Consider the following 23,771-nt stretch of genomic DNA (forward strand, 5'->3'; position numbering starts at 1 on the left):
TTATATTATTTTTTTTTTACTTGTTTATAATTTTGGATATTAAAAAGCAAAAATTACTCCATATACAAGTGTCATACATGGAAAAAGTTTTAACACAAGGAATATAAGTAATATGAGGTATTTTAAGAGTAGGAATTTCCCTTACCTTTTCCCTTACTTAATAGTGTTTAGCCTGCAAAGCTGACTGGGTTAACACGTGAGAGGTTCCGATCTGATAGAACAATTCATCTTACTAAACTAGACTAGGTTACAAATCAATTGAATCAATATCGGGTCAGGTGATTTCGATTTTTTCAAATGAGGTAAGACAAGCTGAACCATGTAGTTCGACTTCAACTCAACCTAAAAGACCAAAATTAGTGAAATTAAGCTAAATCCAACCATCCCACATCAAAACTCGGCTCAACTCGTCTAATGACCACCTCTAACTCTAATCCCGAGATCGATCTAAGTCAATTACTTGGGGATGGGTTGAACTTTACTAGATATCTAATCATTCATTTTACTTTTAATTCACTAAGTCAAAGAATTGGTAGTCAGCCCACCTGTAGTAGTTAGCCGTCATATTTCAGGCACAAAAAGTCAAGCACGCACTCCTGACCCAGAACACAAATAAACTATAAACATCAGCAATATGATGGCAGTTGTTGAAACATATGAAATTGAATACAATTGGGTCATAAACATGGTGACTGACTTGGTCAATTACTATACATCTTTCCTTAATATTTCAACTGTCATTACATCACATCACATCAACCAAAATAATATCAAATTATCTTTCATTGGGAAGGTGAGAAAGTGGACATTTTAATGTAGTATGACAATCTCTAAGTCCATTAATTCTATGTTTATTATTGTATTATTACATATTATTCCAACTTAGCCGGTTGGGTTCGGGCTGTCGGCGGCGGTGGCTTGAGTTTCTGATTGATTGTTTGAGATTGAGTTTGATTTTTGAAGGGAAGATATGAAGTGGGTATGTCAAGAATTGGGGATGAGGAGCATTCTGCTACTGCTGTTGGCAGTTTGTCTGTGTCTGTCAATTGGAGTTCAGGCTCAAGTTACTGATCCTTCTGAAGGTCAATCTTTTTCTGTTTCATGTTGCTGTCATTTTTGTTTTTACATAATTTCAATTTTTTTTTGTTTTTTTGTTCTGTTTTGTGTTTTTTTGTTCTTTTTTGTTTGTGTTGGGAGAAATAGATATAGATAAAACAGTCAAGGATAAAAAGAATAAAGGACGTTTACAATAATTTATTGTGAGACCCGAGTGACTGTTTCCATTCAAGGGGCAAACTTGTTACCTTTTTTTTTTGTGTTGGGAGGGGGGGGGGGGGGGGGGGAGAGGGGGAGTTATTTTTTATGATAAGTTAGTGTGAGACGATCTCACCCAAAATTGGCTGAATATTTACATAGAGTTGGTAAATAAGTTGTGTGATTTAGTAACTTATAGTCTTATACATAGTGGGAGATAGACAGCTTCCAATTTGATGGGGGCATTGGATCTTGAATTCAGTAAATATAGTTCTATATCAAGTTGTTTGATGAAAAGCTAATGAATATATTGATTACTTTGGAAGAATGGGTTTGATCTTAGCCAATTTTTTGGTGTTACTGGTTGGAATTTTAAAAAAAAAAGACTAGCTTAATTAAATCAAGTAGAAATCTCGTCTTTTGGCAAGTCTGGGAGGAAGTTAAGTCGAAACAAGAGCTGCCTAAGGCCCTGTTCTGATACGATTATTTTCAGTTCAGTTCAGCTCAGCTCAGCTCTAATAAGCTCAGTTCAGTTCAGTTTAGCTCCTAATTTCATTCTCTTATAAAATATTCAGTTAAGTTCAGTTCAGTTCAGTTCAGCTCTAATCAGTTTAGTTCAGTTCAGTCAATGAGAACAGGCCCTTAGTCTTACCCCTAACCAATATAGACTTGAATAGTGGTGTTTCAACAACTGCCAATTGGGCATAGATTTTACAAAGTACAATTTAGTGTTTCTTACTTTCAGCTGCAGTATTTTCCCTCATTATATGAGAGCTGCGCTGCTTATTGTAACTTAAACTCTTTCCACTCTCAGGAGACATGTAGCTTAAGGTGATTTGATAACATGACAACAGGTTGTCTAAAATATGGTTTCCTTGTTGCTCACTAAGACACAAATGCAACTTTCTTGAATCGCTTTATTCTTTACAGTTAGCGCTTTAAAAGAAATAAGAAGAAATTTGGTTGATCCAATGAAGAACTTAAGCAGCTGGGACTGGGGAGATCCTTGCTCATCCAATTGGACAGGCATTATTTGCTACAACAAGACATTGAATGATGGTTATATGCATGTACAGGAACTGTAAGTCTTTTATCTAAGCTTATACAAATTACTTCTGTACAAGACAGTACCAATAACAAGAAGTTTAATTGGAAGGGCATTAATATAAACATCGTTTCCAAAATCTAGGACATTCTGTCATATATCCTAGTTAAACGTCAGTAACATCTCTTATTTTTCCTTACAGGGAACTGCTGAATATGAATTTATCAGGATCATTGTCACCAGAACTTGGAAACTTAACCTACTTGAAAATTTTGTGAGTCTATGAGCCAAACTTTTTGATGCTCCAATTATCTTCTTTCCACAAGGATATTCAAATATCAAGGTCTCAGGCTAGTGTTATTTTGTATAATAATCCGGCTCTATGTTTTCGTTAAGGGACTTTATGTGGAACAAAATAAGTGGGAGCATACCAAAGGAAATAGGAAACATCAAAACATTGGAACTCTTGTAAGCTACTTTTTCTTTAAGAATGACTATATTCATTCAATATTTTCTCACTATGTCGTACCACTTTTAAACTTATCCGGTTATATGTACCATTATTTCCTTAATTTAAACTTCCCTACTATTATGTACACTACTGTAATGCCTTCTGTTGTAAATTCATATATTCATAAAATTATGGGTGTTTTAGGCTAGTGAACGGAAATCAGCTGACAGGTCCCTTGCCAGAAGAGCTTGGATATCTTCCTAATCTAAATCGTATACAGATTGATCAAAATTTTATATCAGGGGAGCTACCTAAATCATTTGCAAACTTGAATAAAACAAAGCACTTGTAAGTCCATTTTTTTTTCAATGTACCTAAAGTATTACCTTATAATACATCCTTTTTTTTTTTTTTTTTAAATATCTCACCGAATGCTCTAACAATACTTGCAGCCATATGAACAACAATTCTATTAGTGGTCAAATTCCTCATGAACTATCAAGACTGCCAGCACTTGTTCACTTGTAAGTTGATGAATTCTCCCTGTTTATATTACAACCAAAAATTCGATTTTTATTTCATACGGAGTAAAAGTTTTTCTGTGCATCAGAACATTTCATTCTTTTTTTTTCTTAGCTGACCAATTTATGTGGCAGTCTGCTAGACAATAACAACCTTTCAGGTCATCTTCCCCCTGAGTTCTCTGAACTGCCCAACTTGCTGATCATGTAAGTTTTGTTTACTGAATTTCTTCAAATTTCTCCTTATTTCTTGTAGTCATACCTTTTTTTATTTTTAATTGTTTGCTAAGTTATGTTATGATAAGCACTAAAGCAGAAGTAAGCTCTTTAGAAGAACAAAGTCTACAAATTACGAGCACAGTAATTGCTCAAAAAAAAAAAAAAAAAAAAAAGTCTGCGAACCCCAATCACAATGTGCATCAGTCAATGAAATCCTTGTGATAATGGTGCAGAGAAATGCAAGAAATCAATCAATTAGCAAGATAGTGTGTTTAGCAACAATGAACAATGTTTTGGGAAATCTTATCCCATCTTTCAACTACACGTAGGAAGCACACCTCTTCTGCTCTCTCAAGTCTCAAGGCCTACATACTTTCCAAACATAGCAGATTACAGATCAGACTACAATATGATAATGAGCAGACATGTTACTGATTTAATGATTTGTTGAGTCCATGCTCTTTGTCCGAATCGTGGAGATCATCCATCCATCTTTGATTTTTTACTATATAACTGTTATAATATCACAATAAAAACATAGGTGATATAATTCTCTCTGTGTCATTCTGCTGCATGTGCAGGGCAGGAAAACTGCCACACTATGTGTGCTTTGCAGCTAGTGTTCTTTATAGCCATTATCTCTTTCCTTTACGGGGATTTTTTTTAATTGTAATTTATTGTTATGATCAACTCTTGATACTTATCTTTTCCTTACATTGCAGCCAACTTGACAACAACCACTTTGATGGGACTACTATTCCAGCAAGCTATAGCAACATGTCTAAATTGTTGAAAATGTAAGAAGTTTTTTCTGATAATAATCAACTGAAGGGTATTCTTAGATAAAAAGTAGTGATTGCATGAAGCTTGAGGGTGTAAAAATTTATGGTATTTCAAAATTCACTGCGTCCTTTCAATTTATACTACCTTCTTTGCTTTTTTAAGGGAATTATCAACTGAAATTTATTCTAATATACTGTAATACATAACGGTAAAACAGTTTCTGATTAGACTGTACTTTTCCCATGATTCCTCAAGTCCCTTCTTATGTCCATCCTTAAATGGAGGACCAATCTACTTTTAATCAGCATTTCAAGTTTCTTATGTTGGCCTTTTCTTTTACTTTTCATCTTTGGTGGTTTGTTAGGAGTCTGAGGAACTGTGGATTACAAGGAGAAATTCCCGACCTGAGCAAAATACCACAACTAAGTTATATGTAAGCCACAAGTTCTGCTTACTCCATATTACTCCATAATGAAGTCAGCTTCTACAGACTTCAGTTACATCCTTAATCTTGCATGATATATTATAGGCATTTATTTGCCTAGTCTGTTTTATAGTAGTCAGTGTAGCACTAATGTCTTCGTTTCCTGTTTTCTGAGTTTCAGAGACCTCAGTTCGAATCAGTTGAGTGGCTCCATACCTTCTAACAAGTTTTCAGATAATATGACCACTATGTAAGCTCCCTTGATGTGCAGAGGCCCTATGGTTATATAGATTAGATGATTTCCCACGTGAAGGCAGTATCCTTATCAATACAATTTTATCATCGATTTTAACATATGTTCATGGCTTTTGGCAGCATTTTGTCAAACAACAATCTTACTGGAAATATACCTGTCAACTTTTCGAGGCTGCCTTTTATTGAGAGACTGTAAGACCTGCTTCCTTCATGTTCTTAAATATGTCAGTAATTAACTTGTGATTCAAGATGTTATATTCTGCTAAAGTTTTTTATCAGAAGATATCTGTAATTACTCCTCTGTTGCAGGTCACTTGCAGATAATCAGCTGAATGGTTCCGTGCCTGGCACAATTTGGGAAAATAGAACTTTAACCAATGGTCACAAACTTATCTTGTAAGTCATAAACCCATTCCCCTACATCAGACACCTCCCTCTATTACAATTATAGTACTTCTGCATGCATTTAGTTTACATCCTTAACAATCTTGGCATGACATTCTTTGACTAGTTCTCTTATTATTTGCTTATGATAACTGAATTCATTTACTCTTTTTTTTTTTTGCTTGATTTTAATTTTACAGTGTCTTGAACATTGCAGAGATTTTAAGAATAATATGCTGTCAAACATTTCTGGGAGTACAAACATTCCGCCAAATGTTACACTTCAGTATGTCTAAACTTCTAAACTATATATTCTGTCTTCAAGTTATAGTGATGAAAACATGTAAGAAGCTTGTTTTCATGATTCTAACTTTTCTGAATTATAACCTCAGCCTTGAAGGAAATCCTTTGTGCTCAAGGGCAAACTTGGACCGCTTTTGTGGTTCAAATCAAGATGGAATTGAAAGCGAAATCCCTAAAAATATTCCCGTTTCTTGTCCAAGTCAAGCATGTCCACCATCTTATGAGTATTCACCTGGTCATCCTGAGTCCTGTGTCTGTGCTGCACCTTTGATCATTGAATATCGTTTAAAAAGTCCTGGATTTTTACGCTTTCGACCATATCAGAATGGATTTGAGGAATACCTATCATCTGGTCTCAGATTAAATCTTTCCCAGCTAGACATTAATTCTGTCACTTGGCAAGAAGGCCCTAGGCTGAAGATGTCCTTGAAGCTTTTTCCCGAAAACAGCTCTCATGTTTTCAATAGCAGTGAAGTTCGGCGTATTTGGAGAATGTTTACTGGATGGCAGGTACCAGATAATGATACTTTTGGACCTTATGAATTGCTTGACTTCATCCTACTGGATCCTTACAAGAAAGGCATGTCTAAATCTCTAAACCTTTTACTTTATTGAGCTTGATTTTTCTGGGTTGTCAAAGAATTAAAGTTGAGATATGAGCTATCTTCATGGAGTGGCCTTTGTGATTTTAGCTGAATTACCCTTCCACTGGACTCAACTCTGTACACTTCATTTGTTCGAGATAGTTACTTTAGTTCGCTTCTATCCTATCTATTCCAAACCTACTAATAAATATGGTCTTAGGTAGATATACATGCTGGTAATACTCCATTGAAAGAATCTCAAAGATTCTTCTTAAGGTGCAATTGACTGTGTTTCAGTATCAATTGCCTTTTTGGTATTTTTAGAATGTGAACTAATTATAAACTTGTTTCACTATGTATCTGACCTAAAAGAACTCATTTGGAAAATATCTTTTATCTTTTATCACAACCAAATTTATTGTATGTGATTATAATACTTTGGGCACCATTCATCAACATCTATGATATATGCTACTGCAGATTTTGGTATACCTACATCAAAGTCTGGTGGAGTAAGCGGCGGAGCACTTGCTGGTATAATACTTGGGACATTAGCTTTTGCAGTTACCTTATCAGCAGCTGTATCACTTCTTATTTATAAAATATATTTAAGGAGGAGGCCCCATGGAGGTCCATACAGCCGTCGCCGAGGTAAGCAACTGCAAACAATTCTTGCACATTGTAGATAATTTGTAATAAGTGGATCATGGGAAAGAAATAAGCAAGAGAAACTATTTGAAAAGACAATGAAAAAGTGAATGGGATGAGAGTTAACAAGAATTTGAACCATTGAATTTTACTTGAAAGAAAAAAGAAACTTCTTTTCTTTTTTTTTTCTTTTCCAGTATAACATTGTATCTGCATGTGTACATCAGCAGTGTCCAGAAACCCCATCAAAATTGATGGGGTCAAGGGATTCAGTTATGAGGAAATGGCAGTTGCTACCAACAACTTTTCTGAATCCCAGCAAGTGGGGCAAGGAGGCTATGGAAAGGTATATAAAGGAATTCTTGCTGATGGCTCGGTAGTGGCTATCAAGCGCGCACAAGAAGGATCATTACAGGGTGACAAGGAATTTTTTACAGAAATAGAGTTGCTTTCAAGGCTACATCACCGGAATCTTGTCTCTTTGGTTGGCTATTGTGATGAAGAAGGTGAACAGGTATCCACCTTGCCTTTAAATTAAACATTAATTTTTCATTGTATCCATGAAAATTTAATCTGCCAATGCTCTTCAGTAGATGTACAATCAATTAGTATTGTAGTTATTCAATAAGTTGTATTCCTCAAGTTTTGTTTTCAGAAATTACTGATTATCACTTGGAGTTCTGTGCTAAAGGATTATTGGAATTGTTCTTTATCTTGTGACTGTTTATGCAGATGCTGATTTATGAATTTATGCCAAATGGAACTTTAAGGGAACATATTTCAGGTATGAATGCCATACTAACTCTGATTCATATATCTTACTAAAGGTGTTTGTCATATTCCATCTAAATAATGAATGAAGAGATAAGCCGGTTAGAAGTCAAAGTCTGACTTGATCCACGGATTTAATCATTTCACAATGACATAACTGATGATTTCTTCCCTCAAAGAATGTAATATTTAATTTTGTGTCTAAGAGCTTGATAATCAGCTTGTTGCTTGCAACAGCTAAGTGCCAACAACCTCTGAACTTCGCCTCAAGATTAAGAGTTGCACTAGGTTCTGCCAAGGGGGTCCTTTACTTGCATACTGAAGCTGATCCTCCAATATTTCATCGAGATATAAAGGCCACCAACATATTACTAGACTCCAAATATATGGCAAAAGTTGCTGATTTTGGACTATCACGACTTGCACCAGTTCCTGACATTGAAGGACTTACCCCAACTCATGTATCTACAGTTGTTAAAGGGACACCGGTATGTTTTTTACTGCATAAAATATGTGTGATATGTGAAGTTACCTACATAGTAGCATCTTGTCTTGACCTCTGAATGCTCCTTGCATTGTTGAGAATTTCTAGATTTATACAATTTTTGCTATACTGTGGCAAATAATCATTGATGGCCTATTAAATAGAGGTAATGCCATAATGGTAAATAATCTAAGTAAGTTTGCAAGAAAATTCCGATGAAAATGTTCATGGTAATGCTTCTTCATATCTAACATGACTAACAAAATGTGTTTTCTTCATAAATATACTTTACTACTCTATACCACTTATACATGGGATTATGGGGTAGTAGTGGTATTGAAAGATTTATTATTAAAAAATTACTCATTATTCTGTGATATGGTTCTATGCTTCTATCACGATGGACAATGAGAAAAGTTTTCTTGCAAAATTTATCACGAGTTTTGGCCATTACCACTATTTATTACTGGCAATTAAACAGGTTGTAAAAGTATTCAATAGATACATAGTTTAGAAGATTCATATTCACTTAAGTATTGACAATGAGTGATACTAATAGAGTGTCTTCCACATCCACATATTTGTAAAGGAGAAAATTAAATAGAGAAATGAGTCATAGATCAACTTTGATATTAGCCACAAAAGTTAATTGTCATTTAGAATGTAACAATTAGAGTTGATCACATTAGGTATGTTTCTACGATTACGTGAAATCAATTCCATTCTGTTTAAAACATTTGTGATTTTGTGAAATCAATTTCGTTTTCTGTTTGGAATTTTTTCATATCAGGTCTAATTTGCTAGGCAGTCAACCTCAAACTTCTGGTTGTACAGATTAGTTGATTCAGGATCATAAAATTATCTGTAAAGCCACATTTAGCCAAGAGATTCACCAAGTTTAATGTGCTTTTGCTTTCAACTGTTAATTGAGGAAATAAAAGGTAGCTACAATGCCTATAATGTTCGATGCAAACATACCTTTTTCATTCAGAGATACATCATTTAGTAGACTGAAACATCTCCAATGTAGACTATGTAGGTTGCTAGCCTGCTATACCTTTTTACGGTGTTGTTACTCCAGTGTAAGAACTCTTAAGTGTATTTTTCAGGTTTTCAAAGGCTGTAAAACCTATAGGAGGGATTAATATAACATGTTTCTCTGGTGCACTCACAATATGCTGCTAACTTTATTTACCATTTGGCTCTAATTTTTCTATAGAAAAACGGATTGCAAATGATAAACTAATCATCTTTGACGTTTGCAGGGATACCTTGACCCCGAGTACTTCTTAACCCACAAGCTGACTGATAAAAGTGATGTTTACAGTCTTGGAGTTGTTTTTCTAGAACTTCTGACAGGGATGCATCCAATTTCACATGGAAAAAATATCGTTCGAGAGGTATTCCTTTGTACACTTGATTAGTGTGTTGGTACTGAATACACGTGTGCGTGTATGTGCGCGCGTGTGCGTGCTTTAAATTGTATACAAATTTTATAAGCATAGTTTATACATCCTCTACTGTTGTCGTGAATATATTGGTGCAAAAGCACAGCTTGATGCGTTTTGAGTTCAGCCTGTAATGCTGTCTTCAGGGCAACTTGCTAGCCAGGGAACCAGCTGATATTTTGTTTACTGTATACTTGGTACTAGGTCAATACGGCATTTCAGGCTGGTACTATATTTTCTGTGATTGATGAGCGGATGGGATCTTACCCTTCTGAGTGTGTGGAGAAGTTTCTGAGTCTGGCGCTTAGATGCTGTCAAGACCAGACAGATGCTAGGCCAGCGATGATGGAGGTTGTCCGAGAACTGGAAAATATATCTAGTTTGATGCCAGATTTTGAATCTTCAAGTATGCCTTCAGGAAGCATTTCTTCACCAAGTTACTCATCCAATATGAGGCACCCATTCATCTCGTCTGATGTCTCTGGTAGTGATCTTATTAGCGGAGTTGTTCCTGACATCAATCCAAGATAAATCCTGATAAAAAGATACTTTCTAAGGCCTGTGTATAGAGGGATATTATTAAGCTCGTTGCGAACAGTTCCATGTTAAAATTTTAGTGTTTATTTGCAGTTAACTTCAAGTTTATTGAGTTGTAAGATTTGTGGAACACAAAACTCTTTAAACTTGTGCAGGTATATATGTGTATGTTTACATGTAATTTGGCGGATTTTCAGAATTGAAATTTTTTGTTCTGCCCTGTATCATCTAGACGAAAAATTCATCGTTATGCTTTGTGCAATTGCTTACAAGTCATGGCAGCAGAGGGGGAAAGGGTTTGACTTTTCCAATTGAAGTTTCAATTAGCTACTTGACACTGCACAATTTTAAAAGTTAATCAATCTATATTCATTATTGCTAACATAAGTTCTCTCAATGATGCCAAAATACGACGAAATATTAAATGACTAAAATAAATATGCAAAATTAAATTCATTGACATGAATTATGACCCAACAACAACCATGGACATAAACTTGTCTTTATAATGACCGATGTTTAGAAAGAATTTTTTTGTCCTCTGGAAAGAATTCTCACCGTCTAATCCCATGGCTCAACCTTGGATAGGTGGGTTCAACAATTCAAAGTGCTTTTCTTGTACGTTTCCAATGGAATCGTAGTTTTGCAAATTCTTCCTAAGTGTGTTCCTGGACGGGTGGGTAACTAAGGAGTAAGGATCCTGTAAAAACTTTGTTTGAGCAATGGACCAGATAGAGTGGTGGTCTAGCTCCTTCCCTTGCTGAAATTAACAATCTATTAAAGAGTAAAGACACTCAACGACATGCAAGCTAAGTCACCAAAGATCATTCCTGTGATTTGTGTACTTTATTAACTTCATCTGTTCATGTCAGTGAGTGTCTCTAGCATCTTAATTTATGTCAATTTAAGCATGCAAATAAGTTCATGTCAAAAGTTGTAGTCAAGACATCATTCACATCAATTAGTGTAATTTTGCCTTATAAATAAAGTTCCTAGGTAATATTGACATTTTTACTAATTCATTTGACATTGTATTATTTGGGACTATTGCAATACACAACCCGACGAAACCCAAGGCACCCTACTGCAAGGAAAGGAAGGTCCTGGTCAACCCGCTTACAACATGCAAATTTGCTGATGACCAAAAATAAGGATGTTTCTTTCAACCAAAAACAAAAAGGTCAGAAGGCTACCCTTCATGCACCATTATATTGCAGTAGCCCCAACAAGCCAACAGGACAACAATGGGATAAATTTTTTGTGTCCTTCCTTCCCAACCACCAGCTAAAAGGGAACAGAAATAGAGTTTGCTCAATTATATTGCTCAATCGGTCGATTATACTTAAGTTTGCTGATGATGTTATGTTTAGCATATCTTTCTATAGGACAAATGAGACAAGAATAAAATCGAGTTTTGTTACAGGAAATTTATTAAAACCTCGAACAGAATACAAGTTGGAGATACGGGCCTGTCTAGTGTCTACTGAAATTTGAAGAGTTAAGATTCCTGAACGAACATGTAAAGGGCGCAACTGTACAAGTAATCAAAGAAGAAGAAAAAAAAAAAAAAAACTGACAATCTAACATCCAAGGCATGTCAGAAGATCTACAATGTGAACCTATCAAGAATTAACATGAAGTATATGTATAGCCTTTCAAGAGACATGAGAATGGGGAAATCTTTTATAAGATGAGCCGTATCACACAAGGATAATACTTCGTATATTTTTACAATAAGATAACCAGCATTTTTCATTACAAAAACATTATGCAGACTTACTGATTTACAGGCAGAAATATCAGTGATGACTAATCAGTTTTTTCCAAAATATTTCTCACTGAGGAGCCGATTGTTTCACTAGAACATCTTATATACACCACTCTTTTGGTAAATCACAAAGTCACCTTCAAGGTCAACAAGCAATGTCCGTATAGTTTCTTCACTTGAATCTTTGAAGTGCTGTATAATATCGTGCAAAGCAACCTGCAGAAATCAGAAATCAGTCATATATAAGATGCTTAAGCATTTTCTTTTTCTTTTTCGGTTTTATTTGCTGGGTAATGTTGACTAAGAGAGGAAAACAAACCCCATCATCATAGTTTTTAAGCCATTCTACTATAGAACCCTGAGTGGCTGACATTGTACTGCAACACTCATTTTCTTTATCAGTCTTGCAACGCTTCGATGTAAGCATATCACAATCAAAAACAGTTTCTTCATCCTTCCTATTCTTTGGCAATTTATGATCTAAGTTACAAGATTCTTCAGCAAGACACGATGCCAAAGATTTTGGTGATGATTCAGCTGCTTCAGGGACTTCATTTGCTTTATTCAGAGGATTAAGCTCTAATGGAGAAGAGATACCACAGCTTAGCATTGTAAGACCAGCTTTTATATGCGAATAATTTACCTGGCACCAGTAACCCGTTTTAGTATGACATCCGAAAATTTACACAGAAAACGGAGCTCATTAGTTCAGCTTTTAAGCTTTTATTAAATTAGATTATGACTAAGCACATATTTTTTGTACAGAACTCACATTTTCAGGTAATTCGTCTTTAATGGGCTTCAATTTTTCAGTTGAGCCAACCTTTGTAACTGCATCCAATATACTAGTGAACATCTCGGGTGTAAGTTCAATCTCAGCACAAAACCTGGGCCAATCAGTAGCTAAGCCTTCTTGAAAAGCCTCAAGGAGATAAGTGAGGACAGTTCCTTCTTTAATCGGGGCAGATCTACCAGGGAAGTTCTGTCATTGAAAAAGAGAGGAAGTTGGAGCCAGAAATCGTAGCAGGTGTATTCCGGAAAATATGTACACAAAGTATCACTAAAATATGACCATAAACATGCACTGAGGACCAGGGTAGGTCATCCACTTGAATTCCTGCTGGAGTCTGGATACAGGTACAATCCTCACCCCTGACAGAGGGGGGATTAATCCCCTTCCTCTGGCAGGGCTCAGTGGCCTACCTTACACAGTATTACAAAACACACGAACACATGCAATGCATATTCCAGCTTACGAAGGCAGTATTCTGAATAGAAAACAACAGGAAATATAAACTTCAAAGAGATATACAGCAAGGAAAAAAAGAGAGCAACCAAATAAAATAGCATACAGCAATTTTCTCAATTGAATGTCCGTCTTCATGCCACATCCTCCATGCTTCAAACTTTGCTGGTGTAAGCTTTTTTGGAAGGGTTTGAACAGGAGTCACCTTTTTCACTGAAACAGTTTGTATGATCAATTCCCCATCCAACGACATATTAAGATCTTGTGAAAGATGCCGAATAGCTTGAAGAAAGTGATCCCCATATGTGGTGACAAAATGCTGCAACATTTTACAAAAGTTTCAGCCAAAAACTTTATAACTTAATGATTAAAAAGCTAGTAATCACAAGAGAAGCTGTTCGACAATCAGAAAGTCTCAAGTAAGAGAAAAAGTATGGAATGAGATATTATCATTATCCAATATCCATACACCTGGTTTTCCCTTAATCAGCAGCCAATCTTATAAAGTATCCTATCTGGCAATTCTTCATTCAGAATAACATTGATTTAACTAGCTTAACTTCTAATGAAATTTCAAATGATAAGTTACACTAGTTGTAATTTGTAAATGCTACATCACCACCCGAAGCATCCAAGCTTAAGGGCTACATTACCCTATGATAAGAGACAATACAAGTAGCTCGGTCACACAAGTTACACTAGTTGTAATTTGTAAAATTGAAATGTTTTATTTATAGTATTTTAAATATTTATTTTAATAAGTTTGAAAATATTTTATAAAAGAAAAGTTTATTTAATTAATTATTTTATATAAATTGAGAATTTATTTAAGAAAAATTTATTTTAATAAAGTTTTATTAGGGAAGGGATTAGGAAAGATTAAAAAGGGAAAGTTTAGGAAGAAGGGTTTCTAGAGAAGAGATATAAATATTCAACATTTAAGGCAAATCAAACTTTGCCCAGAGTGGAGAAAACCCAAGGTAAACTTCTCTCCCCTTTTCCTTATTTTTCTTTTTTCTTTTCTTTCTTTTCTTTCCCCTACCCTTTCGGCCTTCACCCTCACCGCCGGCCACCAGCAGCACCAGCCGCCGGCAACAGGCAGCCACCGGCGCTGGCGGCAGCCGTGGTGGCTGTTGGGTGCCCCCTTTTTCGAAAAAAATAAATAAATAAATCTTTTTGTTTTAAAACTAGTTTAATCCTAGATCTAATTATTAATTATGAGTTTTGTGATTTGATTATGATGTTTGATTATGAGTATCATGTAAATTTAATTTTCAGATTTTAATTTTACACAAAAAGCCCAATTTTTGAAACCCTAGATTCATAAATAATTAATTATTGAAGGATTATGTTATAGGATGGTTTAAACCTTTGATTTAAGTGTTTTAAGGCCTAATTACAGCAAGTTTTCATTAAAATATAATGCTGGAATTTTTGGTAGTGCATTAAAAATCAAGTTTCTTTAAGGAATTTTAATTACCCATTAATTGGGATTAAGGTATGATGTTTTAAATATAATTTCAGCTTTATTTTAATTAAATTATGAGAGGTTTAATAATAGTATATATTGCTGCAAAATTGTGTAGAGAGGATTTTAATACTCTTCTATGATTTCAAATTGTAGGAGACTTCGAAGTGAGTGATTTCTATTAGTCGTGACGATTTTAAGATCGTATTCAAGGTACGTTTGCGTACTTAGCATAATTTTTATGATGTAATAGCATGCTAATTGTGTTTAATTGATTACAAGTAGTATCATGCTAGATTTGGAATGAAAATTATGATTTGGTTGTTGTTGGTGATTGAATATCGAAGCATGAATTATTTGTGATGGAGTAATGGTAGGAAAATAATAGTTTGGAATATTGTATATGAACCACACTTTTATTTATGGCATAATAGAGAGCATGTTTAATTTGGCTTGGAATATTAAAAGAGAATTTTACTAATTTTTATTGATGCTTTAAGCATGGGAAAGAGCTATGTAAGTGTCTATGTACACGAGGAATAAATTGTATGTTGGTGCGTTAGTGCACTTAAGGTGTTTTTAACACCGAGGGATATGATTTGTGGCGCTTTATGCGTTTAAGGTGTCATTGACACCGAGGTAGATTTAAAAAGGGTTCAACATTAAATATTATGTGGTCACTAATTATTCAAGAATTAAATTAGTATGTTTGATTGTTTGAATAATTATTGTTGATTGCATGATTGTGGTTTAAGAGTCATCACCAAGTTTAATAATATGTAAATAACGTAAAGTGAAAGAGATTACGCACCAAAACTCTTAGAACGTATATACCTTGAGTGTGAACATATAGGGGGAGTTATGGGGTTTTATGTTTAACCATAACTTCTACTGGAGTACAGGACGCTGTACATTCCTTTTATTATTATGCGCAGGAATTCCGCCACTTACGAGTGGTTATTAATGTTGGCACGGTTAGCTCCCGTGTCAGTAACCTCATTTATTGGGGGAGGTTAGTTGGGAAACCCGTTCGATGCGTAATCAACGCTAAACAAATTATGTACTTGTCTAGTTGAGAAGTTTTGCTAAATGTTGTGTGCTTGAAAAACAGGTGCAACAAGGTAAGTTGTGCGCTGATAGGTAAATGCATGTTAGTGTGTTAAATACGCTTATGTACTCAGCTTTGCTGATTGTGTGTTTTGTGTGTTTGTTGGCCTTGTCCTTATTTTGGCCCTATGATGACCCCTTTTTAATGGAGAGTAGTGGAAACAAGTAGAGAGAAGCTTTTCAGGTGATGAAGCATATTCATGAATGGACATGAGTGAAGAGCGAATCATGCTAGTTTCCATAAGTTTATGATGTGTTTAATGCTTTAATTATTTATGATATTATTATTCATGAGACTAACACGAGGTTTTAAAGTTGGTTTGGTTTTAATAAGGGATTACAGTGGTTCCAAGTTGTAGGTTGATTTTATTTTACTTTGTTTGACTTTACTTTCGTTGGTTGACCTTTCAAGTTGACTTGTTTTGAATGGTTTTGAAATTAGTCTTCCGATGTGTGTCTTTGATAGTTGCCTTAGCCGTTTTCACGGTGGCGGTAATATCTTAGATGTTCCTATTTAAAGTTTTAAAACAGGGCAAAACATGTATTTTAAAATATAGGAATTTATAGGGTGTTACAAAGTGGTATCAGAGCCAGGTTGAGATTTTATTATCACTAAAGCCAAACACGTGTTTTAATTTTAAACTTGGCCAAGTACTTATTTATTGGTGAAAATTTTTAGGAGAATTATTTTATTTTATTTTGAGAAGATCAAATATTTATTTGATTAAATTAAAACCCGAAATTTTTTTTATACTTCCTCCGTTCTTTTTTATTGCACCATAAGGGATTTCACGCTTGCCAATGCATTACTTTAGCTATCAATATCTTCAATTATACTTTTGTAAAAATTATAAATATTTGATATTTGAAAATTAGAGATCGATACGAATCTAACTAGATCCCACATGACTATATTTTTTCTAATGTATAAATCACAAATGATGGTCAAAGAAGATTAAGTGAATAGTGTAAAAGTCCCAATGGTGCAATAAAATAAAAACAAAGGAAGTATTTTAAAAGGGTCCGAATTTTTTTTAAAAGAGGACCAAAATTATTTTTTTATTTTGGAGAATGTCCGAAAATTTTTTTTAGGGGGAGGGCCGAATTTTCCTTGGTCTTTTTCCCTATTATTTTCGAAAATTTAAATTAAAAAGGAGTCAAAAATATTTTTTTAGTCTATTCATTTTGCAGGAAATCAAGGATTAAGGTAAGTATTATGTGTTTACAGTTTTTAAAGCATGTGGGTGAGAATAGGTAGGAAAGAATTTGGGCATATAAGTTAGAAATAATCATGTTCTTGTATGCATTAATATTAGGTTGTGGATGTTTAATCATGTGAACAAATTGCTTGAGGATATGTATTTATGTGTTTAGAAATAAGAAAAAAATTGTTTGATTGAACATTGAATCTAATTCATGCAAGAACTGTATTATTTTGTTTTCTTTGGGAAATGGAATTCTTTTCTAAGCCTTTTCTTTACAGGATGCCGAATCTTTCTAGCAGATACATCGAACTAGGAACTCTCACTAAGAAACCTAATGAGCATCCCTATGATTACGTTCAAAAGAATCGCTTTTACTGTTCCTACAGGAGCAATGTTTTAAGGGACAGAGTTTTTGATAGCCCTGATCGTATATCAGCTATGATTGTCCATTGCTTGCCTGATGAGCCTCCTTATTATGCTGTCAAATCCAAATTTTCTGATTTCTATTTACCAGGGGACATCTCGAACTACTACAAATATAGGGACTATTATGGACAATGGTACCCGGATTACAGATTTTTGATTTCCTATCTTGTTAGGGTCGAGAAAGCCCATTGTCGACAACTCCACCTTCCATACCATGATTATTATTTCGAAAATCCAGTGGGGCAAAATCCCCCTTCTCCTAGTCATCAATCAGGGAGTTCTTCTTCTTCACAGGGTGGTCAAGCAGAGAATGGAGAGCAAGGGGAGGAAGATAGTTCACTCATGGAAATTTCTAATCCCAATCCACCTCCAACTCCAATCATTATAGAAATTTCTTCTGATGAGGAGGAAGAGGGAGAGTTCGTGCAGGTAGAACCTGAACCAGAGTCACCTGAACCAATGGAGGAGGCAGATGATCTTGAGTTCGACCCTAGTAGCTACAAGCAGTCGGCGGACAAGAGAGATAACGTTCGAAAGGATTTGATTTTTATAGATTTCTTTGTTATGAATCCTCAGTTTTAATTACAGTTTATTATTATTATTATTATTATTATTATTATTATTATTATTATTATTATTATTATTATTATTATTATTATTATTATTATTATTATTATTATTATTATTATTATTATTTCAGCTTTAATTACAGTTTATTATTATTATTATTTTAGTTTTAAAATAATAAGTGGTATGACCAGAGTGAGTCAGTGAGCTTATGTAATACATAAGTTTCTAGAACTCAATTTTATTTCAATAATTTTATTTTATTTTAATTAATAAAAATCCTATTTATTTCTTTGTTAAATTATTTATATTATTGATAAATAATTCATTTCATTTTCCAAAATCTTCCATTTCACATCGCTATTCCAATAGCCAAATTCCAAGCAAATTAATTCCAATAAACTATTTCTAATTAAGTTATGGGAATCTATGGGGATTATTTTTATTTATCTATGTGATGCTTTATTAAATGTATGGTTGGTTAGCAATCAATAATTGATTGACAAAGCTACGAGTTTAGGGAATTTTTAGCTTTTGCTATCCCAATTTGTTAGGTTCAAATTTTACTGTGAATGTTTCAAGGGTGTTAAGTAATAGATGAGTGTTTGCCTTGAGAGCTAACCAAAGCCATCTCTAATATAAACCCTTGTTCTTAATTCAGGAGAAGCAAAATGGCAGGGGGAAGTAATTCTGGTAATAATGGGGGTGATTTGAGTGAGATTGTGAGGCAATTAGCAGTTGTGGCCCAACAGTTGGCCAGGAATTCAACCAACAATGGGGATGCTTAGGGAGAACTTTTCAAGAAGGTGGCTCAAAGCAAACCACCAACCTATCAAGGAGAGCCTGGCCCTACCATACTGGAAAATTGGTTAAGGGAGTTTGAGAAATTGTTTGGGGCAGTTAGATGCCCAGAAAATTCTAAGGTGGGCTGTGCTACTTATTACTTGAGAGGTGAAGCTGATCTTTGGTGGCAGCAAAATGAAACAACTATTAGAGCGCTATCTGGATTCAATTGGATTAAGTTCCAAGAGAAAGTGAGAGATAAGTTTTACCCTGGCTTCTTACAGAAGCAAAAGGCTGAGGAGTTCTCAAACCTCAAGATGGAGGGGATGTCAGTGACTGAATACTATACCAAGTTTATTGAGTTATCTCGTTTTGCTGAAAAGTCTGTTTCTACGGAGAAGGCAAAGGCTAGAAAGTTTGAGAGTGGTTTGACTACTGATTTATAGCTAAAGTTATGTGGACAAGTGTTTGAAACCTTGGATGAGGTGTATGGCAGAGCTGCACCCTTGTATGCTTTAGAGTTGAAGAAAAAGAAAGAGCTGGCTGATGTGGAAGTGAAAGAAAAGAGGAAAGAGGTGGGGCAAAATTCTGGGAACCAACAGGGTAACCAGAATAACTTCAAGAAGCAAAAATACCACCATAACAACAATAACTTTCACAACAACAACAATTCCCAAGGTAACAATCGTCAAGGAGGACGTAACTTCAATGGAGGGGCTAGAAACAATAACCAAGGGAATAACAAGAATGAGAGGCGTTATTTTTGCAAGAGGTGCAAGAACAACCACCCTGGGAAGGACTGTGATGGAAATCTGGTTACGTGTCGTGCTTGTAACAAGCTAGGGCATTGAGAGTATGAGTGTTTCTCCAAAGGTTCTAATGGGAATAAGCAGAATAATAATTTAGGAGGGACCCAAAGGAACTTTCAGGGAAACAACAACAATTTCACTGGGAATAAGGGAGCGCAGCAGAATGGAGCGAAGAACAACAATAACAGCAACAATGGCAACAATTAGCAGAAAAATGGAGCTACAGGAAAAATGAATGTGTTGAGTAGGCATGAGGCTGATTCCACAAAATATGTCATCACTGGTACTTTTTCTATTCACTCTATCCCTGTTAAAGTTTTATTTGATTCTGGTGCAACTTTTTCTTTCATTTCGAAAAGAATTGTTTTGAAACTTAAAGGCTGTTTGAAAATAGTAGAAGTAGTGGACTTACCAATAACCATTCCGACGGGTGGGGTAGTGAATTGTACCAAAACCCTTAGAGAAGTGCCTTTAGAGATCGAGGGGAAAGTGTTTCAGTCTGACCTCATCGAGTTCGGGTTAAAAGATTTTGATGTCATCCTGGGAATGAACACAAGTGAGAATGAGTCAGTGACTTATTGGATGCATGGTGAAACCAAATGCCCTAGGTTGATATCCGTGTTAAAGTTGGGAAAGTACATGAAAAAGGGGCATCCAGTGTACTTTTGCAGTGTGAGAAACATGGATCATGATGAAGTAACTAAGCCAGAAGATATAGAAGTGGTAAATGAATTTCTGGATGTATTTCCAGACGAGATCCCTGGAATTCTACCTAAGAGAGCAATTAATTTCACCATAGACTTAGTCCCAGGGACAGCACCAATATCCAAAGCACCATATCGAATGGCACCTGCAGAGATGAGTGAATTAAAGGAGCAACTGCAGGATTTGTTAGACAAGGGATACATCAGACCGAGTGCATCTCCTTGGGGAGCACCAATTTTGTTTGTTAAGAAGAAAGATGGGAGCATGAGGTTGTGTATTGATTATAGGGAATTAAATAAGGTGACAATAAAGAACAAGTATCCACTTCCAAGGATTGATGATTTGTTTGATCAGTTGAAAGGCGCAACTGTGTTTTCTAAGATTGACTTGAGGTCCGGATATCACCAGTTGAGGATTGCAGATGAAGACATACCTAAAACTGCATTTAGAACGAGATATGGACACTATGAGTTTACAGTGATGCCATTTGCATTTACAAATGCTTCGGCAATCTTTATGGATTTGATGAATAGGGTGTTTCATCAATTTATGGATAAATTTGGGGTAGTGTTCATAGATGATATATTGGTGTATTCAAAGAGCAAAGAAGAGCATGTAGAACACATGAGGGCAATTCTGCAAACACTGAGAGAAAACAATCTTTATGCAAAGTTCTCTAAGTGTGAATTTTGGTTGGAAAAGGTAGCATTCTTAGGTCATTTTGTGTCAAAGGATGGCCTGGAAGTAGATCCAGCCAAGATCGAAGCTGTGAAGGGTTGGCCTACGCCCAAAACAGTGTCTGATGTTCGGAGTTTCTTAGGTCTAGTAGGGTATTATAAGCGATTTGTGAAAGATTTCTCAAAGATTGCTAAACCTATGACTACTCTAATGAAGAAAGACAAGAAGTTTGAGTGGGATGATAAATGTGAAGAAGCATTCCAACTCTTGAAACAGAAGCTGGTTACAACACCAGTGCTTACACTACTAGACGACAGTGGTATCTATGATGTGTATAGTGATGCATCAAAGAATGGCTTGGGGTGTGTGCTTATGCAAAATGGGAAGGTAATTGCATACGCATCAAGGCAGTTAAAGGACCATGAAGTTGTAGGAGTTTATAGGTATGAATGCGGAAAACATGAATCATATTCATATAGCACCTAATCCCAAGATCATGCATAACACATAAAGAATTAGAATTAATACCTTTGAAGCGTGATTCCACAAGTGATCGAGCAAGAACAAAGGGAGATAAAGAACCCCAAGCGTGATTCCTCTACTTGGTCCACGAGCACGGATCAAACCTCCACTAATGCTAGTTAGTTGTGATTGAACACTTCAATCAACCTTTGACAAAGATGTGAGTCACGAGCACACCAAAAACCACCCACGACACCACCACACGCGCTACCCAAAGGGGTGGGCCGTACGGACAGGGAGGAGAGAGAGAGAGAATTAGGGTTTTGGCCTTGGTTGCTTGATTCACAATTAATTGTTAATTGTTATGTGTCATACAACCCTAGGTATGGATTATATTTATAGATCACATTTCTAAATGAATCCACATCAAGCCCAAAACATATTAAGCTCTTCTAACTATTCTAGCCCAACAATCAATGTAGCATGTCATAAACTCATGAGACCCAATAATAGGCTTCTAACTTGTTTGACCCAATACTCTTGTATGTGACCTCATAGGATCCATTCTAATGGGCTTTGGACTATTTGACTAGCCCAAAGATCATTGATCATAGTCTAGCAACAGATAATGATGACCCAAAAGAACGAACTTATTATCTCCATAATAGTGATCCTTGATATATCTAGTAATTCCACTTATCGAAGACATAACTCCTTCAATCTCCCACTTGTCTGAGACAAGTGCGCAATATTCAAATTCCTTAAGTCAATGTGTGTCGATTTGATAATATGATTGCATCTCATGTCGTAATCATATTAACCTACAAATCTTTTCTTGAAAAACTGAGTTAGAATTACAAAACAAATGATTACTATGTAATCCATTTGAGCACGGCCATGCATTTCCTGAATTCTCCCTCTTCAAGGGGCCAAGACACATTCCTAACTAAATAGGTAGACTCAATCCAATCTTGCGGCAACCAAAGCTCCCACTCAACTCATGAAGCAACCGGGAAACACACTTTATAATCTCCAGTTACGGGAAGATGTTTGAGTGTACCACAGTTAAATCAATCATTAAACGAAATCAGTGTTCCACTCATGTCAAAGGAATCCACTAATATATCCGGAAGCTCTATACTTGAGCTTCAAAGTAGGTCTATAGTTCGATCATGCATCATTCATGCATATCCATGTGATTGACCGAGCTTCACTACACTCCTATAGCCCATGAAACAGAGCTATCCAATCAATCTTACATGCTAGTCCATTAATTGAAATCATTTATGTCCAGTTTAATGATTCCGAACTAGGAATTGAAATAATATATGGATTTTGTTCACCTTTGGGGTTTCATTCACCAGGTCATTAAATAATTAAATAATTAACCTGATGAACCCATCAATCCATAATTATTTTGGACATTTTATTTAATATTGAAACCACAATTAAATAAGAGAGATGATAAACTTTTGATTAAACATAATTTTGCCAATGAATGTATTACATATGTAATAAGTTTTTCTCTAAAAACAAATACAACTTAAATTACATCATTAGCCTCAATCTAGTTGCATCAACATGTTTCTCATGCTTAGGCAATAGAAGGGGTTTAGTAAGGGGATCAGCGATATTCTCATCCGTATGAACTTTTCACATCTTGACATCTCCTCTGCCAACGATTTCTCGAATGAGATGATACTTCCTCTCAACATGTTTTGATTTGAAGTGTTACCTAGGCTCCTTTGACTGAGCAATGGTGCCATTGTTGTCACAATACAACTCAATCCCTTTTTGAGCACTTGGTACAATATCCATCTCAATAAGGAATTTCTTAATCCAAACTGCTTCCTTAGCTGCTTCGACAGCAGCTAAATATTCTGATTCTGTAGTAGAGTCTGCGACAGTGCTTTGCTTTGAACTCTTCCAGCTCACTGCTTCTCCATTCAGACAGAAGATGTATCCAGACTGGGATTTAAAATCATCTCTGTCTGTTTGGAAACTCGCATCCGTATAACCCTTGACAACCAACTCATCTTCGCCACCATATACTAGAAACATTCCTTTAGTCCTTCTCAAGTACTTAAGGATGTTCTTGGCAGCTGTCCAGTGCGCTTCACCTGGATTTTCCTGAAACCTGCTACACATGCTTAAAGCATATGAAACATCTGGCCTTGTACAAATCATGGCATACATTATCGACCCTACTGCCGAAGCATAAGGTATAATCGTCATACGTCTCATCTCGTCTGGTGTAACCAGACATTGAGATTTACTGAGCGTAATGCCATGAGACATGGGTAGAAATCCTCTTTTAGAGTCTTTCAAAATCTATCAAGAACCTTATCAACATAAGTCTCTTGACATAATCCAATCATCCTTCGAGACCTGTCTCGATGGATCTTGATTCCCAAGATGTACTCGGCGTCACCCAAG

General features: G+C 35.5%; 2 protein-coding genes across 3 annotated transcripts; one reads left to right on the plus strand and one right to left on the minus strand.

Annotated features, from left to right (window-relative positions):
- Positions 1-630: 630 nt before the first annotated feature.
- On the plus strand, positions 631-10,331 carry LOC145576679 (putative LRR receptor-like serine/threonine-protein kinase At1g06840). 2 transcript variants are annotated; one of them, XM_081634397.1, is made up of 20 exons: positions 631-1,082; positions 2,185-2,335; positions 2,502-2,573; positions 2,696-2,767; positions 2,955-3,098; positions 3,203-3,274; positions 3,407-3,478; positions 4,213-4,287; positions 4,638-4,706; positions 4,879-4,947; positions 5,073-5,144; positions 5,262-5,348; positions 5,554-5,622; positions 5,729-6,219; positions 6,704-6,874; positions 7,099-7,385; positions 7,604-7,655; positions 7,880-8,130; positions 9,392-9,526; positions 9,779-10,331. In XM_081634397.1, exons 1-20 carry the CDS (start codon positions 971-973, stop codon positions 10,103-10,105), a joined length of 2,850 nt encoding a protein of 949 aa, XP_081490523.1. In that variant the 5' UTR covers positions 631-970; the 3' UTR covers positions 10,106-10,331. The 2 variants fall into 2 exon arrangements, with proteins under 2 accessions (XP_081490523.1, XP_081490524.1); XM_081634398.1 differs by having other exon boundaries at positions 7,102-7,385.
- A 1,170-nt stretch (positions 10,332-11,501) lies between these two features.
- LOC145576680 (uncharacterized) lies at positions 11,502-13,390 on the minus strand. The gene is made up of 4 exons (XM_081634399.1): positions 13,232-13,390; positions 12,652-12,861; positions 12,199-12,522; positions 11,502-12,095 (listed from the first exon to the last, which is right to left on the minus strand). The coding sequence occupies exons 1-4, from the start codon at positions 13,376-13,378 to the stop codon at positions 11,970-11,972; spliced, it is 807 nt and encodes a 268-aa protein (XP_081490525.1). The 5' UTR covers positions 13,379-13,390; the 3' UTR covers positions 11,502-11,969.
- Between the last annotated feature and the right edge of the window lie 10,381 nt (positions 13,391-23,771).

Source organism: Chenopodium album, chromosome 13 (genome assembly GCF_948465745.1).
Source record: "Chenopodium album chromosome 13, dcCheAlbu1.1, whole genome shotgun sequence".
In the NCBI taxonomy this organism is placed as follows: Eukaryota; Viridiplantae; Streptophyta; class Magnoliopsida; order Caryophyllales; family Amaranthaceae; genus Chenopodium; species Chenopodium album.